Source organism: Sceloporus undulatus, chromosome 2 (assembly GCF_019175285.1).
Source record: "Sceloporus undulatus isolate JIND9_A2432 ecotype Alabama chromosome 2, SceUnd_v1.1, whole genome shotgun sequence".
NCBI classification, from domain to species: Eukaryota; Metazoa; Chordata; class Lepidosauria; order Squamata; family Phrynosomatidae; genus Sceloporus; species Sceloporus undulatus.
Genome location: NC_056523.1, coordinates 187927948 through 187954348, shown reverse-complemented (window position 1 = coordinate 187954348; position 26401 = coordinate 187927948). Strand labels below are relative to the sequence as shown.

The 26401-nt window shown below is 43.2% G+C and overlaps 2 protein-coding genes across 6 annotated transcripts in view; both read right to left on the bottom strand.

The window, feature by feature from the left end:
- The window catches only part of HDAC6 (histone deacetylase 6), a 41064-nt gene extending 39500 nt beyond the window's left edge, over window positions 1–1564 (bottom strand). The window contains exon 1 of one of the 3 annotated variants that reach the window (XM_042449215.1): window positions 1408–1564. The gene's annotated coding sequence lies outside the window, so the exon portion shown is untranslated. The remainder of the gene's footprint in view (window positions 1–1407) is intronic. The other 2 variants (XM_042449218.1, XM_042449216.1) reach the window with 2 other exon arrangements.
- An 8160-nt stretch (window positions 1565–9724) lies between these two features.
- The window catches only part of GATA1 (GATA binding protein 1), a 28897-nt gene continuing 12220 nt past the window's right edge, over window positions 9725–26401 (bottom strand). For 2 of the 3 annotated variants that reach the window (XM_042454610.1, XM_042454611.1), the window contains 5 exons: window positions 24525–24738; window positions 23824–24216; window positions 19163–19308; window positions 14843–14968; window positions 9725–11250 (listed from right to left, as the gene is read on the bottom strand). In XM_042454610.1, the coding sequence (XP_042310544.1) occupies window positions 10936–11250; window positions 14843–14968; window positions 19163–19308; window positions 23824–24216; window positions 24525–24738 (1194 nt within the window). In that variant the 3' untranslated portion in view covers window positions 9725–10935. Of the gene's footprint in view, window positions 11251–14842; window positions 14969–19162; window positions 19309–23823; window positions 24217–24524; window positions 24739–25763; window positions 25951–26401 lie in introns of all 3 variants that reach the window. The other variant, XM_042454612.1, reaches the window with a different exon arrangement.

Sequence of the window (26401 nt, the reverse complement as noted above, 5' to 3'; positions counted from 1 at the left end):
AGTATTCCTTGCCTAAGAAAACCCTATCCGCATAAATACCCTAAAAGGCACCAGATCCCATCTGAAACTGGAAGCTAAGCCCAGGCCAGTCCTGGTTGGTATTTGGATGGGAGACCACCAATGAGTCCCAGGTGCTGATAGCAATATTTCAGATGAAAGAACTGGTAAAACCATCTCTGAGTCTTCCTTGTCTAAGAAAATCCCTTTGTTATTGTTGTTGTTTTTGTGTGCCTTCAATTCATTTCCCTGTCAGCCTAAACATCCCTAAAGGCATCAGATCTCTTCTGAAATTGGAAGCCAAGCAAGGTCAGCCTTGGTTAGCATTTGGATGGGAGACTGCCAACAAATACCAGGTGCTGTTGGCTATAGATGAAGGAACTGGCAAAACCGTCTCTGAATTTTCCTTGCCTAAAAAACCCTCATATGTCTAAGTACCGTAAAAGGCACCAGATCCTGTCTAGGAGATGGGAGATGATCAATAATTTTGGTCAGCCCTGGTTAAACCTTGGATAGGAAACCACCCACAAAATCCTGGTGCTGTAGGCTGTATTTCAGAGGAAGGAACTGTCAAAACTACCTCTGAGTCTTCCTTGCCTCAGGAAATCCTAAGTACCCTAAAAGCACCAGATGCTGTCTGAACCTGGAAGCTAAGCAGGGGTCAGCACTGGTTGGTTCTTTGATGGGAGACCACCAATTATTTTGGTCAGACCCAAGTAGTCCTTGAATGGGAAACCACCAGCAAATGCCAGGTGCTTTAGGCTATATTTCAGAGGATGCACCTGACAAAACTGCTTCTGAGCGTTCCTTCTGGCCAAGGGGCTACTGGGAGAGTCTCAAAGCCCAGGAAATTTAACATCCATTTGCAACACAAAAAAGATGCTATTTTGCAATCCAAAAGAACGTGGAGTCGAAGGCTTTCATGGGTTTATTGTCAGAGAGACTTCTGGTGCCACAACAAACTACAATTCCCAGGATTCCCTGCACTGAGCCAGAGCTGTTAAATGGGTCTCAAACTGGATTATTTCTGCAGTGTGTGTTCTGGACCTCAGTCTCAAAGGTGCTACAAGATCTCTCTCTTCTACAGACTGACACTGCTGTGTCTTTGAATAATGCTAGTGGAGCAGAGGTTTGAGCATTGGACTATGACTCTGGAGACCAGGGTTCAATTCCCAGCTCAGCCAAAGAAACCCACTGGGAGACCTTGGGCCAGAAGTCACACTCTCTCAGCCTCAGAGGATGGCCATGGCAAACTCCCTCTGGACCAATCCTGCCCAGGAAACCCCATGAGAGGGTGGCCATAAATCTGAAGACGCCTTGGAGGCACATGACAACAAAGCAGTGCAGGACAATGCAGCCCCACCCTCATCCACCCAGCTTTAGTGCCTTGGGGGTGTGTCCCCTCCTTACCTGGCGCCCGCGCTCACCTTACCGCACACAAACACCCCTCTCTTCCCGAGACTTGGTTCCGCCCAGGGCGCCGCCTGATGCTGTCACCCGGCGCCGCCTTCACTAGGGGGCGAGACCATTCCGTGCGGAGGGGGGGTGAGGCGGTGTTGGGACGGCGGGCTCTGAAAATTGGGCGGGGCGGCTGGGGAGACTGACAGAAAGCGGTCAGTGGGTGAAGGAGGAGGGGTTGGGAGAGACCATTTGCCCCTGGAGAGGGGTGTTCTCCAGTCACCTTTCATTTTCCAACCAACACGTTTTTCTAAACGGGGTTGAGTCAGGGTAGATAAATGACTTATAACTGAATTGTAGAAATATCTCTCAAAATCACAGTAATCGCTTCCGAGTCCCTTTCAGCCCAAATGTCCAAGTTGCTCCCCCTGCGGGAATGTTTGGTCTGGTCCTGTGAAATAAAGCCTTTGGCTTTGAAGATCCTCCAAAAGAAGTGGTTGCCTCAGATTATAGTCCAAATGTGGGGAAGTGGCTTTTGAGTCTAAAGATCACAGGGCCCTTATTGGCATGTCTATAAATATAAATATAATATATTTATAATTTTAAATATAATATACTTATAATTATAAATATAAATATGTATGTATAAATATAATTATTAATGTGTTTATGACTATAAATATCTATAAATAAATATCTATCTGAGGCTGCATCCGCACAGCAGAAATAATCCAGTTTTGACACCACTTTTAACTGCCCTGGCTCAGTGCTAGGGAATCCTGGGAATTGTACTTTATTTTGGCACCAAGGCCCTCTCTGACAGAGAAGGCTAAATGTCTCACAAAACTACAGTTCCCAGAATTCCCTAGCATTGAGCCAGGGCAGTTGAAGCGGTCTCAAACTGGATTATTTCTTCAGTGTGGATGCATCCAAAGGCGTCAAATCCACTTTTAATATCATCTGAATTGGAAGCCAGGCTTTACTGCTCCTTGGCCTGTTCCAAGTTGGACTGTAGTTTTTAATTGATGTAGTGCCATCCATGGTTGGAGGTGTAAATGTTTCCTTATTTTGGTCTCACATGCAAGAAGAGATACTTTTAAAAAGTGTTTTGCTTTTAGAAAACATACGTACTGTTTAAACACGCACACTGTTTTACAAAATACACTGTTTTTAAAAACAGATGTGCAATGTTTTCTTTTTGCAAGAAAGCCCTGAATTGCAATATATTATTATTATTATTATTATTATTATTATTATTATTATTATTATTTTGTTATATCCCACCTTTCTCCCAATATAGGGACTCAAGGTGGCATATGCATATATGTATATGTATGTGTATATATACATACATACATACACACACATGTATATATACACATACAACAATTCAGGGCTTTCTTGCAAAAACACATTTGGTTTAAAACAAATTTATATATATATATATATATATATACACACACACACACACATATACAGGAATTCAGGGCTTTGTTGCAAAAAAACTGTTTTAAAACAAATTGACATATTTGTAGGAATTCAGGGCTTTGTTGCAAAACAAAAACATTTGTATGTGGAGATGTTTCATAGCACCTTTGTGACTCAGTGAAAGAAACAACACATTGGTAGACTTCAATCTACTTCTGCATTGGAAGCCTAGGAAAGCTCATGCTTCCAATTTCTTTCTTTCAGTGAGTCTCAAAGGTGCTACAAGATCTCTCTACGTACTGATTCTACAGACTAACATGGCTATATCTTTGAATTTTACCAAATTTGTATATATATTTTTAAAACTGTATTTTGTATACATTGAGTTCTGTGAAAAAAATGTAGGACTGGGCATAGAAAGAACCCCTGCAAGATTTTGATACAAATGAAATTTTATTTTTTAAAAAAGGACTTGAAATGCTGCTGCTGCTGCTTTTTTTAACGTCTTGTAGGGGGTTTATCATTTGTTCTAGAGGCTGTCTCAAGATATCAAGGCATTCACCTTGGGCTGGAGCAGACAGGCAGGAAAAAGGCTCCCAAGAATATGCACAGCCCGAATGCTTGACACCATGCCACTGGCTAATTTTTTTTGTCACTTTCCCACCATGCATTGGCACCATTGCACAAACACACCGCCTGCGACCTCCAAGTACTTCCCACTCTTCCACCCAGAAACAATTCCATCAGCCACACAATTTCACGTGCGATGCTCCGCCCATACAGCAAATTGATGCATTGGTGTGCGAGTGATACATTGGCAAAGCACAATCATGGATGCCCCCCCTTACATGCTCCCTTCACCCCATGTCCCCCTTTTGTGTATGCTGTCATTACATCCATTGGAGTTGTTGCAGTTTCTTTTTTTCTCCCTTTGCCACAGCCCTGCACTTGCATCAGGTTGTTTAGATACAGCAGCGATGATACGCATCTTCCGAACTAAACTGGAGTATCCCGGTTTCTGTTTGCCCTTGTTTTTTAGCCCTGGCTTGCAGCTTCATTTCAAATTTCACCCACTTCGGAGGCGTGCGTCATATAAATTCCCCACCTTCAAAGTGGCTAGAAGCCACTTTATTTTGCCCTTCAGTTTGACTCCCTTGAAGATGAGAAAATTCTTGACATCCCAATCAGTCTGGCACTTGACTTTCTTTTGGCAGTTCCAATTCTATTGTATTATGAACAAAAGGAGAAACCTGGCTGATTTCCTTCTACACCAGCCTCCTTCCTTCCCCCAGAAATCTTCACTGTAATCTTTTTCAATGCAATTGGGGGGGGATTTTTAACCTACCATATATATATATATATATATATGTTGCATCATCACTGCAGAAATAATCCAGGTTGACACACCTTAACTGCCATTGCTCAATGCTATGGAATGCTGGGAATTGTAGTTTGTTGTAGCACCAGAGCTCAGAGCATAGAAGGCTAAATGTCTCTCAGAACTACAATTCACAGAATTCCATAGCATTTAGCCATGGCAGTTGAAGTGGTGTCAAACTGAATTATTTGTGCAATGTAGATGAAGCCATATATATATATATATATATATATATATATATATATATATATACTGGTTGAAATGTTAATGGTTAAGGTGTAACCCCGTTCCCCCAGAACCCTCCTCCCAAACATAGGGAGAAAAATAACTAAAAATTAGCCAGAATGGCAGCTTGTAATGACATGGCATCACTTCAGGTGTGCTGGAAGGTAACTGTAGCCCATGGGAGCTCAGGGAAGTAAAAACAGGTTCTCACTCCTCACACAGTTGCCCATTCTTAGCCAACCCCATTGAATTGAATCCATCACACAAATACACCTCCTGTGACTCCCAGTTACTTCACACCTCCTGCCCAGCTGCCATCCCATTCCACACTCCATGTGACTGACCACACAGTTCGATGTCACCGCCTGTACAGTGCATCAGTGTGCCCAGTGACACACTGGCAAATGAAGGCTCCTCATACATGCCCCCTTCACCCCATTCCTCCCTGTTCTACCATCTGGTTTGTGTGTGGTTTAATTACATCCATTGCATTATTGGCGACCCACTTTTATTGTACTTTCGTATTTTTGCTTTCCCACATTCCCACCTGCTTCCTCATATTTTCACCTGTTTTTGTGGCATGTGTCATATGATTGGCATCGTGCTGTTTATATGCAGGTGTGATGTTGCACATTTTCTGTGTTAAGACAGAATATCAGGACTTCTTTTTGCCTCAGAATGCAGCTTCATGTCGCTTTCCACACAGTTTCACATCATATGTCATCTAAACAGCTTGGCTTCAAGTCAGTGTGAAGCCGCTTTATTTTGCCAGTGTGGACAACCCCTTAGAGAGATCATCTTAAAATCTGGAGTGGATGTAATATTCACTGGCATGGGCATCACCAGCCTGGGCCTAATGTGACCTTTGTGGCCCCTTAACCAAAGGCACAACCCCTCCATACTCTATTTTTGATTCCCATCACCGTGCATTGGAGACCAAGCTCTAAATTTTTCATCTAGGATGGGACAATGGGGATTGTAATTGGGACATTTTTGCTCTTCAGCTGACAAGTGGTCATCAGTAGCCCAGAGAGCAAATAGCTTAGTTTTCATTCCCAAAATAGCATACAGCATGGAGAGCTCCATAAGCCAATCCACACCCTCATCTTCAACCCTTGCAAGACAGGGAGGTACACTATGATCCTCATTGTACAGTACAAGCAATGGTTGTACCATCTGATTTGGGCCAGGGCAAATTGATGAGAATTTTATTTGGTTTTGAGAACTTCTCAAGTGTGTTAAACAGTGAGACAGACAGAACGTGAGATGAGTATATAAACAAAATCAAGCATGGGAGAAAGCAAAACTAACTGATTCACCCATGGCTCATCTTCAGTGGAGGATTGCATTTGCCCAATGCCACAACTGCCAGAACGCCCCATTTCTGTGTATATTACACTGTGTGTCTTTTGCCTGTTTATGTGTGAGCACATCTGGGGCAGGGACGTAGCCAAGGGGGGGTTCTTGGGGTCCGGACCCCCCTTCCATTAGAAAAATGAATGGTGCGTGCTGCTGTGCCGCCGCACCCAAGCCCCATTATAATGGTGGCACTGAGTCTGGACCCCCCCCTTCCTAAAATCCTAGCTACGTCTCTGTCGGGGGCATTTCGAGCCCTTAATTCTCACAGAGAAAACATAATACGCTGAGAACTCAGTTGAAGAGAGAAAGCTGTAGCTAGCTCTGTAACACACCTGTGTTGTGTGTAGAAAGTCTGAAGTTCAATCCTTGGATCCCCTAAAAACCTCTCTCCCCCAACAAGAGCTAGTGCCAGTCAGAGTCAACAATATTAGGCTAGAATTAGATGGACCAATGACTCCATATAAATCAGCTTCCTGTCTTCCTAAAATTTAATCTCTTGTTTCCCAGTACAGAAGATGTAATTTAATCTCTGTGCAGTGGATCTAAGTAGACCATGTTCACACAAGCTTCCTGTGGCAGAAAGCAGGGAACTGAAACCAGTTTTATCAAGAGCATCTTACGCAGTGAGATCATCCATCTGTGATCACAAGCCTTCTAAGTGCTCTGGCAAACTTTCTTTTCATCCCCTGGAGATATTTGTTTTTTCTTAGGTCAGCGTGGTACCCGCTGCTTTGGGATGAAGTACACCCCATGAACCCAGGAGAAAGCACTTCAGCCAATCCTCAATTCTTCCTGCCTTTTGCATCCTTTCAACATTTGTTCTCAGCATTGGTGCCAGCTCCTTATCTGAGACAGCGGGACTGCGTGGGACTGCAGTGATCTCATTTTGCTGGCCTCCAAGGGCTAGGCCTTGATGAAGTCCCCACTGCCTCCTTTGATGGCTCTAGAGAAGGATGTGGGAAAAGGGGAGGAAGAGATCTCGGTCGATAAGGCCTGCACCATCAGCACTTCAAGGGAGATCAAAACTGGGGGACCACCATCACGCTTGGAGGGATTCTTTTCTTATTCTGCTAACTGATGTGGGAAAGAAATCCAAAGTGTGGGGGATAAGATGAGAGTGTGTCTTCAGACTCAAGATTCCTTGTCAGGAATGGATTGCTTTACTCATCCCAGCTAGGAAGATGGTGCTCATTTTAAACAAGTGCAGTAGTAGAGACATGGTAAAACACAACTATGGAGTGTCTCTGGAGTTTATCACACGTGAAAATTGGAACTCCAAAGCCACTGCGAAGAGAAGGGGAAGTAGGTCCAATTCGAATCCAGTCAATTCACGTGATTAATTATTACACATGAAGAGCGAAATTGGGGTCATTCCTGATTCCTGATTTGTTCTCTGTCATCTGCCTTTTTCAGCTGCTTTTTAAATGTCTCAGTTTCTCTCTCCTCCTCTCATAGTTTTCCTTTGTCCTTGACTCACATCACTGGTGCAAACAGTGTTCAAAGTGCAAAAGTAGTTTGCATTCAGTTAAATGAGCAGAGGGAGAGGAGAAGACATGGCAGAATCTTTCTCTTCCTTGTAGTTGCAGGGTCTCCTAGACCGTATATTCTTCCTGATTTATAACTTTTGCTATCTTAATCACACTCTCATGTTGCTTGCCCAGAGTTTTTATCTGTGAAATGTTGGAGGTGATGGAATCCATTTCAAGGATTATCCCATTAAGGCTTCCCACTTCATAAGAAAGTGTGGCGCTTGAGAGCAGTAGTTCCTACCAAGGGGAATAAAAGGTCTCTGTTCAGCTTCAGGTCTTCTCAGTTTCTGACTTAGCACTTTCCCAGGCATCATATCCAGTTTGTCCTGTGCCATGGCTACTGCCTTGTAGACATCAGGATGCCACTGACTTTATGTCAAGAGGAAAAAACTTCTCTTTCCCTTGCGAAACTTTGGTGGGTTATAGACCACCAAAAAATACGTATTGAATACGTATTAGGGTTAGGAAGGGGTGGTGCTTCCGCACCTCCCTAACCCTAATACATATTCAATACGTACAATATGGCGGCGGCCGTTACACACGGCCGCCGCCATATTGACGTAACGGACACTCTGCGTCCGCACGTGGCGCACCGGAAGTGACGCCGCGAGTGCTCCCTTTGGCACTTGCGGCGCCTCTTCCGGGGCCCAAGAAGGAGCACGATTTCCGCGCTCCTTCCTCTGAGCGTCCGGGTGCCCTGCGGTGTGGCAGCTGCGGCTCCCAGACGCCACAAGCGGTGGCAGTGGGACAGCGCTGCTTCTCGGCGGTATGTAACCCGCCTTTATTTAAACAAGGGATGGGGAAACTCTGAGCCTCCAGATATTTTGGACTACAACTCTCACAATATTTTATCACTGATCATGTGGACTAAGGCACCTGGGAGTGGTAGGTGAAACACCTAAAGGGCCCTACCTCAATTTAAATCTTGCTTTTAATTAAATAAATTTCTTCAGAAGGTAGTTGAGAAAGCTGGAACCCCATGGGAGAACTGTTCTCCTACAGTGCAAGAAGTACCATAGCTGGGATGCATTGAAAAACAAGTTATCCTCATGAACTTGTTATGAACACAAAGAAGCATGTATATCTGTGTGTATATGTGTGTGTGTATTTAACAGCCTCAAAACAATTTTGGTCCCTAATAACAGGACATCAATGGAAACTCAGAAGCAAATGTGGAAAGCCAGCAAAGAAACCACAGTAAATGAGGTATATAGTACCTGGGTTCAGAGACAACATGAATCACATCACTTCCTTTCTGCTGTGGTACTTTAGAAGTAAGAGTGGAGGTATTAAGTCATTAGGCTCAGTGGGAAAATGGACTTTATCACACCAGCCTGTTGTCCTACCACAATTGCACTAGTTTAAGAATGGAAGCATACCAGTTTGGCATCATTTCTTATCACGCTTTTGCCCATGATAGTGCTTTGGCAATCTATGATCATTTGATCTGTTTTCCACACTGCCAAATACTGGCTTCCAGGAGGAAAGGGGGAACGAGCTATCACAGCTGCCAACTGCCTCTCTGGGAGTTGGCAGCTTCACACTCCCTGCTGTGCACATTCACACTACCTGCTGTGAATGTGCACACAGCAGCTGGCTATGAGAAGTGACTGGCAGCCACAATAATTTCTCCCTCCCCCTCCAGAAATGTGGTCTGCTGTGTGCCCATTTCCACAGAAGCCCCACAAAAGGATTGTGGCCACAAACTGCCTCCTGAACCTGGCTGCTGTGGGAATGTGTGCACATCAGCCAGCTTTAGGAAGCTGTTGATGGCCACAATTGCTGTGAGGGGGAGAAGAGCAGAATCATGCCCACTCACACTATGTGACTGAAAAGCGGAACTGCAGCAGAAGGAACCTATCGCATGAAGGCAGTCATAGAATACCAATGATATTGAAAGCCCATTGATGGGTTTTGCGCATCAGTGAAAAGGTGCACTACAGTAATGAATGGAATGTGAGGCAGAAGCATGATGGACATGACAGTGTGTGATAAGTACCAGCCAAAGACACTTTTATCTTGTTAAAATTCCACTTTTCTAGCCAGTGTGATTAAAGTCCAATGTGTGATATGCAGGGGAAGAAGGATTTGGGCGCTGGGCTATAATGGGAGAAAAAACAAATGGATGAGAGTGGGTGAACTGAGAGATATTTGTAGAGAAAAGGAGTGGGTAGAAGGTAGATTGAAGTCCACTGGTGGCCCATTGGATCACCCAGTGCTGACTAATTGTTGGGAATCTGGATTGTTACAAATAATGGTGAAATGGGTGGACTTTGGTCTGGTCCACCAAAGCATCACTTATGTTTTTAAGCAAAAGGGCATGGGTCTATACTCTGCCTAGGATCTGTTGAGGAAGTGGGATATAAATGTAGTAATATAGATTAGTTGTGCTTTGACTGTTAAGAAGTCTTTAACAGTTATACATACTTGCTTTTATTTTGCATTTAAAACACATTGGTGGGCTTAGAAAAGGATCAGGGGAGAACATTCAAGACAGCAATCAGCCTCTCTCTTCATAAAGAATATGTACAAATTGTCCTGGTCAGAAACTAATATTTAACAGGGGGCATATTTTGAACTGGAAGGAGCTAAAGGACACTGAGCCAAGACACAACAGGCAAAGGACTTTTGAACTCCTTCAATGGGAACAGTGTGACAGAGTACTCCCCTCGCTATGCCCTTCGGTTACTCCCTCCCTCCTAATTCTGGACAAAGAGCCCGTTTATGCAGTTAGCAGTATACGCTACACAGATATAGTGCTATTATTCCACTTTAACATCCATGGTTCCATCCTATGGTACCCAGGGATCTGTAGTTTGGGGAAGCTCTAGAGTTCTCTAGCTGAGAAATATAAATGCCCCTCGCTAAACTGCAAATCCCAGGATTCCATCAGATGGGACTGTGGCCATTAAAGTACAATCATAGCACTATAACTGTATGGTATGAATGGACTGGAGGAGTAACTGGTAATGCATTTCCTGGATTGAACCACTTCAGGGGTTGCACATGAGCAGACAGTATGTATGCAGCTGAGTGGAAAGAAGTTATTTATAAATGAATAAAAAAAGCTGGATGATGGCATGGATAGGATACTCTAGTGGCCTACTTCACACCAAGAACAAATGGGATTGTGCAATAAAACAGCAAAACTGTGCCTGGACTCTGCTGCTTTGGGCAGCAAGTGAACAGCAGGATAACGCATCTTCATACACACAGACACACACACTATACATAGGAAACTAGATGTCAAGAAGAAGGTTTCTAGACTAGCCTTTCCCCTCCTAAACAATTTTTTACAAAGGCAGTGATTGTTTCCCACCATGGAGAAGAATCCAACCACACCATTCTCCACCTCCAGCCTGAAATGGTACAGTTTGGAAACATTTACCCATCTATCACCACCTTATCTGCTGCTTACAATAATTACTCCATACTAGATCCCTGTCTTCTCAGGTAAGGGCTCATAGTACACTCCCAGTGTTGTCCTTTTTGGTTGTCATTTCAAGGGGCACTGAATGGTTATGGCTGCTTCAAAAAGTTACCAGGGGGGAGATGCTTCTTCCTCAGTCATATCCCAGAGTCTCTGTACATGAATGTGCGGAATGTATATTACAAGGCTCTTTACCCCAGTGCAGAGACAACTCCAGGAGAGCTATGTGGGGCAGGAGAAGCCTGTGAAGAAAAGCCTGGTGGAGATCCTAGAAGGTGTGGATTGGGTCCAAAAGGGAGAAGGTGTCCTGGCAGCATCATGGGGCTCAGAGTATAGAGGGCAGCGGCTTCATCCCCCATCAGAGGAGGCGACATTATCTCCAAGGGGGCGGTTGTGGCTATGCCTGCTTCCCCAGAATTTCCTTTGCGCTTTTTGGATTTGGCAGAGGAGACCTTGCGGTTCCGTGTCTGGATCCCATCCTTGCGCATGGCCAAGGGACGATTCACCTGTGGGGAGCAAGTGGGAGCAACAATTAAATGTGAGCACAATGCCACCGAGAGGTCAAGGGAGCCAATACAGGTTGAGTCTCCCTTATCTGAAATACTTGGGACCAGAAGTGTTTTGAATTTTGGAATATTTGCCTATACATATTGAGATGTCTTGGAGATGGGACCCAAGTCTACACATGAAATTCATTTATGTTTCATATACACCTTATATACATAGCCTGAAGACATTTTTATACACGGTGTTTTAAATAATGTGTATAAATATTTGTGTATAAACATCAGAAAGTAAAATTGTCACTATCTCAGCCACCCATGTGGACAATTTTGGATTTTGGGATATTTTGGATTCTGGAATTCCAGACAAGGGAGACTCAGCCTGTAATTGGTACTGAGATAAGGCTCATAAAGTCAAAATACAGAACCATGGGAAAATCATAAAAGTAAGGGATATACTACTAGATTGCACAGATGCTGCACATCTCTGAATCTCCACCATCCATAAAGGTTGCTATTGGCAGAGTGGGAACACAGGGCTGGAGAAACTTCAGCCCTTCAGATGGTTTGGCCTACAGCTTCCACAGTCTCTTACCACTGGTCAAGCTAGGGGTAGGGGTGTGGGACATATAGGCCAAAATATCTGAAGCATCTACATTTCCCCAGCCATGATATAAACAGAGGATGCAGGGCTAGGCAAACTGAACAGGCAATGCTGATCAAATATCTTGGACAGAAAACCACTGCCCTTTAGAAGAGGCATACAAGGGCAGCTAAATGGCTCCTTCGTTCTCCAGGGAATATAGGAAATAGGGTTCCAGGTGTTACTTCGTATAAGGTGTCTCTTCTTATAAGGGATGTCCCCTATTTGAGGACTGGAAAGCTTTCCCTTTTATATAGACTGAAAGACATGCCAAAAAGTTCTGCTTTTGAAGTGTGTGGGCTCAATATATTTGGGGCTATGGATCAAAAATACAATTCTTATATTTGGGGTGCAGGCCAGAAATGTGTGCATCGTGTCATTATGAATGTGGGTAATATGTTACTTTTATAGAAAAATACATGGCTAGAAGTTAATTGAAACCAACACTTTCATTTGGCCTCTTGTTAAGCGCTGCTTGTTAAGAGCTGCTTCCTTTTTTAAAAATTCATATTTTTACACATTTAAATTAAAAATAAAGAAACGCCAATAATCTAAGCTCGTTATGAATTATTACATTATACAAGTATTTTTAAATTATAAAAAATATGCACTTCTGCTAGTTCCTCATTTATTGGGAGTGGTGATTTACTGTATATATTATTCAAACCTCACTAAATCATTTCTAAGGTTCTTGTTAGTAGAAAAAGTACTTTTGTCTATATCGCTCTTCATTAATCACTTTCCATAAAAACTATTCTTATTACATTGCCAATAAGAAAAGGGTCGACCTGTGTGTTTCTCTACTTAAACATACCGGTAATCTTTATATTTGTGCCAACGTATTTTCCAATATCTTTCTTATAGATAAAACTGACAATAGAGTTACTATTTTGTACAATATTTTTATATTGTTAGAGTAGATATAATATGTATGGACTTGTCTGCTTCCAAATTATACCCTTCATGAAAACTCCCCAAAGTTCTCAAAAGGAAGCCATTCTTTTCCCACTTTGTTTATGGTCTTGTTGTTTATTAAGAAAGTCCGTATATCTAATTCTTTCATATCGATAATTTTCAGTTTCCATTCCTCTATTTTTGGTAATTCTTCGGGCTTCCATTTCTTTGCTATAATTAGTCTCACAGCAGTAACCGTTGCTGCATCTACACTGGAGAAATAACCCGTTTTGGCACTGCTTTAACTGCCCTGGCTCATGGCTATGGAATTCTGGGAGTTGGAGTTTATTGTGGGCCCAGAGCAGAGCAGAGCTGCTGCGTGAGTTCATGGCAATGCTGTGGTGGGAACAGTTGAGTTCCTATTTTGAAACGCATGTAGTCTTAACCACAACACTATACCAGCTCCTGAGATCCTAGCCGCCTTGTACCAAAATCCGATAGCTCCCCAGTGTACTCTAGAGTATTAATTCAGAATGAGTGAGCATTAGGAGTGTGGTGGACAATGATGCAATGGTTTTCTCCTTTCTAGAAAAATCTTTGTTCTGAAACTTGTTGTCAACAATTCTCTGGTGAGGCATGATCAAGCCCAAATGAAGGTGATTTGTTTGTTGCTGTCTCTATTCACCTGATGGAAAAACGAGTGTTTCCAGAGTAAAAACTTGAGAGGACTCATATACAGATGTGCAGAAGAGGGAATTTCATCTGCTGTTGCTTGTCATGCAACCAGATACCAAGCAACGCCTGCTGAAATCCCCTCTTCTATACAGTCATTAAAGGGACAAGAGATGTCTACAGTTTTCACCCTGGCAACCCCTTCAACCATGGAAACCCACTAGGTGACTTTGGGCAAGTCACACGCTCTCAGCCTCAGAGGATGGCAATGGCAAACCCCCGCTGAACCAACTGCCAAGAAAATCTTGTGATAGGGTTGCCTTTAGGTTGCCATAAGTCACAGGTGATTTGAAGGCAAACACCACCATCACCAACCCTATCTGGTACAAGTGCAATGTGATTCTTTTGTTAAATGTTGTGTAATATTACGAAAGCAGCAAGCTGGTCTGGTTAGCAGTTTGGACTATGATTCTGGAAGCTAGGGTTCAAATCCCCACTTGAGCATGAAAACCCACTATATGACACTCTCTGGGCCTTGAGGAAAGCAATAGCAACCCCCCTCTGAAGAAACATGCCATGAAAACCCTGTAATAGGTTTGCCTTCAGGTCATCATAAGTCAAAAATGACTTGGAGGTGCACAACAGCAACAATGACCAAAGCAACAGGGGGTATGCATGAGGTGATAGTGGGGAGATTTTAAGCACTTTGACTCTTTCCCAAAAAGAGCCCAGATTCAGCTTTCCTGGATATAGTCTCACACACAGACAGGCACATACAAACAAGGGGAGGAAGAAGGGAGAGATGTTTCTGTTCTACTCACTTACTGAGCTTGGAGAATTTACTTTTTTGGACCACAGTTCCCAGAGTCCTCCAGCCAGCATAGCCATACTGACTGAGGCCCCTATCACACGAGCAAAATTTGAAGTTATCTCAGGGTCAATGTGAAGGCAATGCAGGGGCGATCATGGTGTTTCAATTAGGAGCCATCTTAAACACAATCGGGGGTCATTCCAGGGACATTCCAGGGTTAGGTAAATCCTCTTTTCCTCCAAATTTACCTAACCCTGGAAGGACCCCTGATTGTGTTTAGGATGGCTCCTGGTTGCGTTTGGCATCGTGTGATAAACAAACTTGAAACTTTACCTAACCCTGGAATGACCCTGGAATGACCCCTGATTGTGTTTAAGATGGCTCCTGATTGTGTTTGGCGTTGGGTGAGAAACAAACTTGAAACCCCATGATTGCCCCTGCACTGCCTTCACATTGCCTTCACATTGACCCTGGGATAACTTCAAATTTTGCTCGTGTGATAAGGGCCACAGAGATGTAATCACTTTCCCAAAACTATAGAACACTCATCCCACCCTCTCACTGCCTCAACTTACATTGTGGAGCTTGAAGTAGAGGCCGCAGGCATTACATACGGGCTCTCCGTTCACGTTGCGGCGCCAGAGGGTGGTGGTGGTGGTTTGGCAGTTGCTGCACTGGGTTCCAGCTCGCTTGCTGACAATCTGCATTATTTTAATGCAACAATAATGAATTATACACATGTATTGTTTGTTCATTCACAGCCCCAGGTACTACTGTACTCCTTCAGAGGGATATCTGAAGCCCTGATTACCTTGTTCCAGTAATCCCTGAAACTACAAAATCCTTTGCAATTCTGATTTAATTCATCTGTACAGCATTTCTGTAAAGGTGTAACTCTGAACCATTTTAGGGTCCCACCTTCCTTTCAAAATCCAATGAAAGCTTTGTACCCATCCTCATAACATGGCAATGATAATAGTTTGTACCTTACCTGGCATCCCATGCCATTCTCCACATATTAGGATTGGGGGAAAACCCACCATAACAACAAATTTGAACTTTCAAAATCACATAATTTGAAATTTTAGAAGATTTTTTTTAGAAGACAATGTTTGGCATTTTGTTAGTGACATATACAGTAATTGTGACCATCTAGCCAACACCACGTAAGTCTTGTTCGGCTGTTGATGAAGTTGGAATTTTCTACCAACCTCATACAATGATCAGAGTGCCCCCTAAGCCCACCATTTAGCTTCAGGAGCCCCCTCTCCACAGCCATTTTGTGACCAATGGAGAAAAAGGACCCTAAGAGTCTTATTACATTATTAAACAAACCCGGCAGGCAAATGGAATGACATGTGTTTTTTTTTTTTTTTTTGCTCCCTCCACATGACGTTGTTCTCCTTCATTGCTCTTGTCAAGTTATTCAGACACCTTCAAGATTTAAACACCAGACCTACCAGGTGTTTAGCAACATTGAGTCTTTAAAATTAAATGAGAGCTGGGTGGATAGTTTTATAATATAGTTTAGTCACTAGGTGGCACTAGAATGAATTGCATCTGGACAGATTCAGCAGTTTTGTGTTTCTGTTGTGTTCCTGTTGGAGGGAGAGGATAAAGTTCTTGTCTAGCTGCATGATTGGTGAGACTTCTAAACTTTTCATGGCAATACCAGATTTTTGTTGGTTTTTAGACTGCTGCTTTAAGAGAACCCTGATATAAAGGATAATTAGGACTTTCTTCTCTAGACATCACATCACTCATCTTATCGCTGCTGTTCCTGTCACCATATGCCAATGCCAATCCTTGGAATTAACTACAGTGGTACCCCGGGATACGAAAGCACCGCCTTACGAAATTCCCGGGATACGAAAAAAATCAATAGGAAAAAACTGTTCCGGGTTACGAAGGTTTTTTCGGGTTACGAAAAAAATTTTGGTGCTTTTCAGCGCTATTTCGCACGAAATCGCGGCTTTTCCCCATTAGCGCCTATGGCTTTTTCGGCTTACGAAGGATTTCGGGTTACGAACGCGGCGGCGGAACGAATTATTTTCGTAACCCGGGGTACCACTGTAGTTATAAATAGCAAGTTACCTGTCGTTAGTTCCCTTCCTAATAGTGAAGGCATAACTACATTACTACGCGATTTGTAATTTAGGAATAACATCATGGTTGGGTTTTTTGTGGAAGAGATTTTTTTACAGTGTAATGGTAGTACTGTATATACTTGTGTGGTTATAGACGGGTATCCTTACTAAATGGTGGAGGAGAAATATCACAAGGTTCAAGAATTGGCTTGTGGTGTGCCTCATGTTACCACCTCATGCTCTGTTGTGGGTGATGTGGTGAATATGCAAACAGGGAGCAAATGTCTTTTGTTTTGTATTGCAGGGCCATGCTTGTAGCATTCAGATTCTTCACACGCATGCACACACACACACACACACACACACACCAAATAACTAAAAGTAACAAGCCAGTGTAGCATAGTGGTTTAAGTGTTGGACTACAACTCTGGAGGCCATGGTCTATTCCCTGCTCAGCCATGAAATCCACTGGGTGACTTTGTGCAAGTCACAATCTCTCAGCCTCAGGGAAAGGCAATGGCAAACATCCTCTGAACAAATCATGCCAAGAAAACCTCATGATAGATTATCATTAGGATCCTCCAAAATCGGAAATAACTTGAAGGCATACAACAAACACAATGCATACAGACAACATTTAGTTACTAACTACTACTTAATCTATGGTCAGAATCCATAATGCTCCACTGATGCAATTCTATCTGGGCTACTGCTGCTTGACAAGTCAGATGCGTTCTCCTTCAGCCATTTAGTGACCAGGGGAAGGTACAGGATGTCCAGGGAGACTTTGGGGTTATTCATACAATGAGAATAATCCCAATAGAATGTGGGTGCATTTTGAATGCACCCAAGTAAGTTGGGGAGGGGGCTGCAAAATAACCCATGATAATCAATATCGGGTTTTCCCCAGGTTTTTCTAAAAGATTCGCATTGTCACCTGTGTGAATAACCAATGCAAATAGACATGGGATAAACTGGGATGAAACTCTGCATGCCTTGAACATGTTTCAAATCTGAGCAACAGAACTCACAGAGATGCACAGACATGCGGTTCCAATAAAAAAATAGTGTGAACAACAAAACCAGAATGTGTGAGTGAAATTATTCAGATAGTCATGCTAAAAAATACCAATGTCTGAATAACCCCTTCTATAGCCAGAAGCAAACAGCAGCTGCCCTTCTCCTGGAATACAGTGGAAATCCAGGATTGAGACAGCTGTTATTTTCTTCCATCTATAGGAGGCTCCTTCTCAGGTGCCCCCCCCCCCCCCAAATACCTCAGACATTAAATGGACACCCTCTGACACTAGATAGGAAAGGGAGCATGCTCCTTCCCTCTGCAGTAGGCTTATCAGGTGGAGGATGACATTCAGCAAGGAGCAATTGGACAGCTCCTTGTGCAAAAGAACATGCATGAACCTAACACTGGACAAGATCCTGAAATACTGTAAAGTAAAGTGAGGATTGTCCATGGCATCGTATTTCTCATTTCTATATATGGTTGTAAAAGCTAGAGAGTGAAGAAAGTTGATAGTGAAAAAAATCAATTTATTTAAAACTGTGGACTGCTGAAAAGACAAGTGGATCAGTCCTAGAACAAATCAGGCCCAAACTCTTCCTAGGAGCAAAGATGACTGAACTGAGGTTGCTGTATTTTGGCCCTATCACGAGAAAGAACTCACAACAAAATACTATACTGTAATGCTTAAGTAAAGTTGAGAGCATTGAGAGCCAGCATGATGTAATGGTTTTGGTGTTGGACTATGACTCAGGATACCAGGGTTCAATTCTCTACTAAGTCATGAAACTCACTGGGTGCCTTGGGTAAGTCATATGCTCTCAGCTTCAGGGGAAGGCAATGGCAAACCTCCTCTGAACAAATCTTGCCAAGAAAACCCCATGATAGGGTTGCCATAAGTCAGAAACAACTTGAGGGCACACATCCACAAAGTTGAGGACCATAGGAAAAGAAGAAGACGACATTCCAGATGGATAGATTGAACCAGAAAAACCACAGCCATGAATCTACAGAAGATGAACAGGGTGGATGAGGATAGGGAGACTTTTTGGAGGTCTCTCGTTCATAGGTTGCCATGGGTCAATGTCAACTTGTAGGCTGTTAACAACAACATCACCAACAGATATTGTAGTTGATTACTTTTTAAAAGTAAATTTCTCAGTAACCACAGTCTTTATATTTATCATCATCTGATGTAAGTTACAGAGGTTACAATTGCTATGGACCCTTTTGTTTATTGCCAATTCTGAATTTTAATTTGACAAATGTCCCATTATTTCTTTAAATTTTTTCAATGGCTTCCAAGATTGTCTTGGCAAAATAGTGGGAAAATGTGATTATCCTATCTGAAATGGAGTACCAGTAAGTTAATAAAGGAGTAGAGAAAGCTGAAATGAATAACTGAACGTAACAAGAGAAGAAATTGAGTTTATTTTTGCACTTCTTATAACAAAGAAATAGAGTGTGTCAATGGGAAATAAGAACAAACATTGTTATTTTATTACATGGATGGATTTTCTGTAATGTCCTATTCCTTTCTTAGAAAAATAAAACAAAATTTATCATAATTTCCTACCCCAACACTGTTGTGATATCAGTTAATCGTAGCTGTGTCGTCTACTTGACTGAGCATAGCTTTTTAAAAATTGGAATACCACTTAAAATTAGAATACTACTTTTTAAAAATTGGAAGACCACTCAATTCTAAGTCTAATTAATGGGCAGGCAACTGCAAATCTGGAGAGAGGGACTGAAAACAGAGGGATCACAGATGGGATGGGGAGACTTACCAGGCGCTTCTTGGGCCGGATGAGGGGCCGGTTCTGTCCGTTCATCTTGTGGTAGAGTCCACAGGCGTTGCAGAGATAGTGGCCGGTGCCATCCCTTCGCCACAGGGGTGTGGCAGTGGCTCCACAGTTCACACACTCGCGTGCCTCTGAGGGGAGAAATTGAGGAAGACGTTCAAGAGAGAACTTGCAGAATAAACTGGCCTTTCCACTCTAACCCACTCTTCCTTCAGTGAATTCAATAGCTCATCCCTCCTATTTTGTTCTCACAGCAACCCAGTCTTGCATCTACACTGCAGAATTAATACAGTCTGACATCACTTTAACTGACATGGATAGTGCTATGGAATTCTAGGATTTGTAGTTTCATGAGATATTAAGCCTTCTCTGTCAGAGTGCTCTGGTGCCGCAGAAAACTACAGATCTCAGGATTCCACAGGATGGAATCATGACAGTTAAAGTGGTGTCAAACTGCACTAAATCTGCAATGTGGCAGCAGCCCCAGTAAGACAGGTGAGGCTGACGGACAAAATCACCGAGTGAGTCTCACAGTTCAGTGGGGACTTGAACATTTCCCAAGTCTCAGTGCCAGCAATCCAACCATTACACCACACTGTCTCTAGCAAATGCTGCCCTCGTCTCTGATGTAATGCTGTGTAGTGAAATCTAGAGAAGCAGTAAGATAGCAGGCAAGTCACGGTATGGGCAGTAACTCATTAGAACCTAGGAAGTGGAATATTAATTATTTTAATATGATGTAAAACCAACGGGTGACCTTGGGCACACTCTCTCAGCCTCAGAGGATGGCAATAGCAAACCCTTTCTGAAGAAACTTGCCAAGAAAACCCATGGAATGACTTGAAGGCACACAACAACAACAAAGGAGGAAAATTTCTAGCCCATCAGGGCTTTAGAACGTATGAGTTCAGCTTGAGGACATGTTTTTGGTGCTAGACTTCATATCCCAAACAAATAAACGTGTCACTGTGCAAGTGCAAAGTACATATAATTTGCAGAATATAGCATGGTCCACAAATCTAGAATTGGTGATTTTGGAGTTCTGTGGGTATGGTTTACCAGCAAGAGTCAGTACAGATACTCTTGCAGTTTATATATTTGGCTCTAAGTACTGCCACTCCTAAAAGTCAGCTTATTCACAGTTGTTGTTGCATACCCTCCACCTGTCCTGAACTGGCAGGGACAATCCAAATTAATCCTTCATCATGATGTGCAATAATTTTTGTCGTTTCTCCCTGTTGCAGGTAAACACATAAATTTCTGCAGTTTTCATCCATTATTCATATTTCGAGAAATTATTCTTTGCGAAAATGCTCATGTTTTTTGTTTGTGAAACAACAACAACATTGAATTAATTATTCTTATTGTTATTGTTAGCCTTCCTGTCTTTTCCCCATTTGGAATGGAAGGCAGTTTACAATTAAAAAATATTTTTAAAGGGGTGAAAAAGAAGGGCAAAATAAAGCAGTTTCCAACCGTTCTGAAGGCAGGTCATTTAGATGATGCATGCCTCCAAAGCGGGCAGAAATCAGACCGAAGCTGCACTCTGGGGCTAAAGCATGAAAGACATGCATCTTCACACCTGCATATAAATGGCCCAAGGCAAGTGTGGGGCTGTGGTAAAGCAAAGAAATGAAAGTGCGACAACACCAATGGATGTAATTACAACATACACAAACCAGACAGTCCAACGGGGGGAAGGGGGGGGAATAAAGGGGGCATGTATGGGGAGCCTCCATAATTGTACTTTGCCAATATATTACTCACACACCAATCCTCTGATGCCCTGTATGGATGGAGCATCGCGCATGCGACTGTGTGGCCGCTCAAAGGGATGGCTATCCAATAGAATGGCAACTGGGCAAATGTGGGAGGTACTTCGTGGTGTGTTTGTGCAATGGTGTGCATGTATGGTGGAGAAGCAACAAAAAGAATTACCCAGTGGCATGGCTTGACACCGCACCATGAGGTCGAGCCTTGCGCATTTGGCCTGCCTTGAGTGTGGGCAGTGGGCTGTGTGGGTGTGGGGAAAAGCAGGATCAAGCCGCTTTTTCACACCCATCTGTTCAAGGCCAAAGTTAAAAATTCACAAAATGCAAAAGTTTAAGAGTTACTAAATTATCAAAACAAAAAATGCTATAGGATGTGCAAATACTATGCAAAAACTGTGCCTTTCTCATCTGTGTTATTCTTACCAGCCAGATTTATGAAATTCTGGGGAACCATTTTTGGCCAGAAATTCTTTTTCTTTCCATTCCTATAACAGATTTTTCAGATGGGCTTTCCTAGCTGTATCTGGAGAAACTCAATATTGAACCTGAGATCTTTTTGTATGCCATCTGTGTTTCCCCAGGGCCTGCAGACCTTCCTAAAGGAGGACTTTTCTATTCTCCCTTCTTCAAGGTTATGCCGTACTCATACTGGGAGGACACACACATACACATACACACAAATCTATAGTGCAACAAGTGCCGTGCAACTTTGTGTAATATACAGCTGATTTGTTAGCATGGAGGGCTAAAATCTATAGCAAGTTTATCAACTTTTTTTCCCTGAGGTGCTCACTCACAGGATGAATGACGTCTGTCAAAAACATGCCTTCTTTACCTACATAGTATGCATTTAGCATCCTGTTTTGTGACTGGTCATTGGAAAGCAAACACAGGATGTTATCAGACAGGGGATGGTCTGTAGAAATGAAGCAATTTGATACCACTTAAACTTCCATGGCTCAATGTTAGGGAATTCGGGGATCTGTAGTTTGATGGGGTGCCAGAGCTCTCTGACAGGGAAGGCTAAATATCTCACAAACAACAAATCCTAGAATTCCATAGCACTGAGTCATGGCAATCAAAGTGATTTTAAAACTGTTTAATTTCTGCTGTGTGGCAGCAACAGCCTGAACCTTCAGGTTAAACTCTCGAGACAGTTCCAACCCTCACACAAATATGCTATGCCTAGGCATTCCCTTTACCACAGATTAACCACAGCCAGCACTAAACTGTTATTCCACTACTACTTTCTGTTGTACAGATAGAGAGTGAGCCTTCATGTTGGGTCTTAGTTGTCTCAAGTCATCCTTCACTAGACTGTGTGGGATAGAAATATGTAGCTACATATCCCAAATACTAATGAAGATCTTGCTTTTCGCATGTGACAAACTGAAGTAGTAGAATGGACCAAACCAGAGCTGGTCACAGTAGAAGTGTACTGTAGTTATATATTTTTTTATAATTTATAGTGACGACCCCAAGGAAAATTCCAAAATGCTGGAAGTTGCATTGATCTGTGAATGTGTGTGTGTTTGTGTTTATATCTTATTGCTGGGAACACACAGACTGCTAATGTGAGGATTGTAGGTAAACTCAGGTGTTTATCACACAGAGGTTTTTGCACATTTTTGCAGCTCAGATCCAACGTGACTGCGAGTCCAATGATGCGAATTCACGCAATAATGTGATGTGTTATCACATATTATTCCTTTCTATGGGGGCTCCTTCCATGGGGCTTCTGCAGTGATTCCAAAGTGACTCCTCATTTTGGTGAAATTGGTAACAAGCAAATTCACAGAAATCACTTCCAAGCTCACTTCGATTTCACTCCAAATTGGTCTCGTGTGGAATGCAACTTTGCTTCTGCTCTGGTACACCACTGCAACCCGCCCCCCCCGGGTTGCAAATTTCCCATGATGCAGCACTGCAATTTCCCCCCATTTCCTTTTGGTGGTCCTTTCATTTTCAGGGCAACTTTCAGGGCAACTCATTTTTTTGGACTATATATATGTGTGTGTATGAGCATGAATGTGAATATACAGATATGTCTGTCTGTCTGTCTATCTGTGTGTGTGTTGAAATTGCTGAAATGGAAGGGGAAATAAAAAAGGGGGATGAAGAAGACACAGAAATATTCACAAGGCAAATATTCATGCAATCACGCAATTAAGCGAAACAGGGAACAAGAACTTGCACCCCTTTTCACCCCAGAAACGTACAAGGTCACGATGCGTTCAGACCCCCACTGAGCATGCGCAAGGGTGCCGATTCGAATCGTTGAATCCTCATGGTATGCACCCATGTAGTAATACAATGTGCACTCACTCCGTTTTGCATGAATCCACATCACGTGACTTGCCTTGGATTCGATTCCCCCTTGATTCAGAAGGGCAATGGAAGGACAACCAGGTGTGATAAAACATTCATGTTATAACGTGAAGTCGCATAGCTTAACCAGGAGTCACCCTGGATCTGAGCTGCAAAAACCTCTGTGTGAGAAACACCTTAGTGAGAACTTGGATATCATGGAGGTGGAAGGCTGTGTCATTGTCCCTGCTAATCAGTAAGTCCCAGTGCTTCAACCCTTGAATTTTGATTTTGATTCCACAACAACACAGGATTACAGCATACAGTTTTGTATGCTTCCTGACTTTTAATATCCTCTGACAACACAATTTAATTTCTTGTCAATAGATGAATTAAAAATTCCTCCTGATGTCTTCCCTTTGCACAGATGTTTACATATGGAGAACTGTTTCAAGTTGGAATCCACCATCCCTCCTTCCACCTGTATTTTGAAATGTTTCTGTCCATTTTGTCACCACAATCCCACTTTATTCTCTGTCTTATGCAGTGCCCAGCAGAAAAACATACCAGTGGGTGAGAGCGGTGCTCCTCCTCGCACTTTTGGGGAGTATCTGGCTGTCAGAGGACTCCCAGCCTGCTGGAAGTATCCGTACTCCTGGCCAACGGTGTAAGGGCTGTGGGCCGTCAATCCAGTTGAGGTCCCCAGTGTGAGCAGTTCACCGTGAGGCGGGCTGGTCCGTTCCATCTTCAGCATCTCCAAGTATCTGGGGCTCCCCTTGTTATCCTCAGGGGTAAGGTCCTTGGGTGAAGGGGGTGCTTGCAGGGTCTGATAGGAGGAGGTTGAAGAGGATGTATAGATTGGGAGTCCAGTGTGGGGCTTCCCAGAAGCCCAGGCTGCTGTGCTGTAAGGGTGTCCGTCCACCCATTGCAAACCATTGAGCAAAGGATACAACTGCCGCACTGTTGGGAAAAGACCAGGGAGAGTCCCCGCAAAATTAATTATGCATTGGCAGTTATGGTAGTACTGTAGTAAGAGAGTGCCAGGAGTGAGCAGAAGGTAGATCTCAGAGTACTGGCAGATCCCTCAGTGATTTGCAGTAGATCAGCAAGGATTTATTCTCCCAGTACAAAGAAAATGAGTCTCTGCCTTCCCTACAATAAATTACACATATGGTTGGCCCACCATATTGACACGAAGTACAGAGACCAACTAGTAGTGGTCTGAGTAAATCAGTGTATCACCTGCCTTGCATTCACAGCATACATACCTGGCGAGTGCCTGTAGGATTCAGATGCCCGGGAAAAATATGTGGGCAGTGCCCCAGGGTCAGCACCCTCTGAACCAGGAAAGAAGAGGTCTGGGTCATCACTTGCTTGTAAATGGGCAGGTTCCAAATAATGGGGAGCAGGATCCTGACCCCCCACAGTGGAGTAATCCATTGTCAGACCTTGTTTAGAATTTTGCTCCACAAATGATGAAACCTGTCAAGAGAAGGCAGAGGGTGTTACAGAGGAGCCGGGAGCTAGAACTTAATGCTTAGAATTGTCTTGGCTCCCATTTAGGGGAGAAAGGCGTGATATAAATCCAACAAGCAAATGAAGAGGGAGAGTAAGTATGATAAGAACCAGAACATATGGGTTTTATTTACTGTTTGACATATGAAAATGTTTGACTATCAAGGGTTTTCTTTTCATTCATAGGATTATCAGCTGAAATAAAGGACAGCGTATGTACTTTTAAGAGTTGAATAAAAGAGGGAATTTCAGTAGGTGGTGGTTGCATGATGCCCTGCACCTTATTACACCAGGCAACCCTATTCCAGACTTTCTTCAGACCAGAAAGGCCTCAAGAAAGGGAATCAGGATCCATTTGTCCCTCTGCAATATTATTTATACTTTTTGCAGTAGGAATTAGGCTTCCTGTAGATCAGGGATTTTCAAAACGTTTACCTTCAGGAAGCATTTTCCAATTTGATTTATTTAGACACTGGCTCTTTTGGCAAGGAAATTCTAGAAATCCATCATGGAGGAGAGCTATTGGCCAAGCCTGTTGGGGACTCATCACGTATCCTCCAACTGTTCCAACTTGACAAGGACAAGCCCACCTAATCCTCTGATGTCCAACCTTTCAGCTGCTTTTTAAAAGTTCAATTTCTCTCTTTTCTTCTCCCACTTTCTCGTTTTGTCCTCAGTTTACTTCAGTTGCTGCAAACTGAGTTCAAAGTGCAAAAGTAGCTTGCACTCAGTTAATTCAGCAGTGGGGAAGAGGAGAAAAGGGGGCAAAATCCTGCCCTTCCTAGTAGGCTCAGGAAAGAGCAAACCGCTGCAGCCTCTCCCCTCTGCTCTGTTCTTCAGTGGTATCACTAGGTGAGTGCAGGGAAGACAGACCTTACTAGATGACACATAAGGGAAGGGTGTTACCCAGTGCACGGGTTGAAAAGGGTGCTGAAGTTCCAAGTCTGGCGGCTTTGCTGGCTCAAGTTAAACCAATCTCCTTTCTTTTTCACCTGGTCAATAGCTCTACCAAATCCAAAAAGGCTGCCGGGTTGGCATCAAATGCCCGCTCCCACCAGCAGCCACTGGTGGGAAGGGATGCTGAATTTCTGGGTCCGGAGGCTTTGCTGGCCAGGCAGGAAAGTGACTCTTCTTCTTTTACCACTTGTCCAGCAGCTCCACCAGACCTGGAAGAGGCTACTGAAGAGAGGAAAGGAGTATTAAAAAATGATCCACCAGGTGTCAAATATGCTAAGTATGCCACTTCTGTTTTTCCACATTAATAGCTTTTTCCATCTCAACTCTGATGTTGCTTGGCCACACGTGCCCTAGCTTTTCTCTGTGAAATGTTGGAGGGTATGTCATCATTGCCCTGAGTAAACTGACAGTGAAAATTAAAGCATACTCAGCCCTTCTCTGTGTTTCAATCTGTGCAGTGCATGGGAAATACGGAAGTGATAATCACAACTGGTGGTGAGCCATTTCTCAGGGGCCGTGTGCTCCGTCACTTATAATTTCTCACTAATGGGTCCACGGTAAAGTTCTTTTCAAAGGGAACCCAGACTTTCCCTCCACCACCCACCCATAGAGAGCAGTTTGAAAATAATTGCCCTAAATCTAAAGTCCATCAATGTGCTTCAGCAGGTCCAGA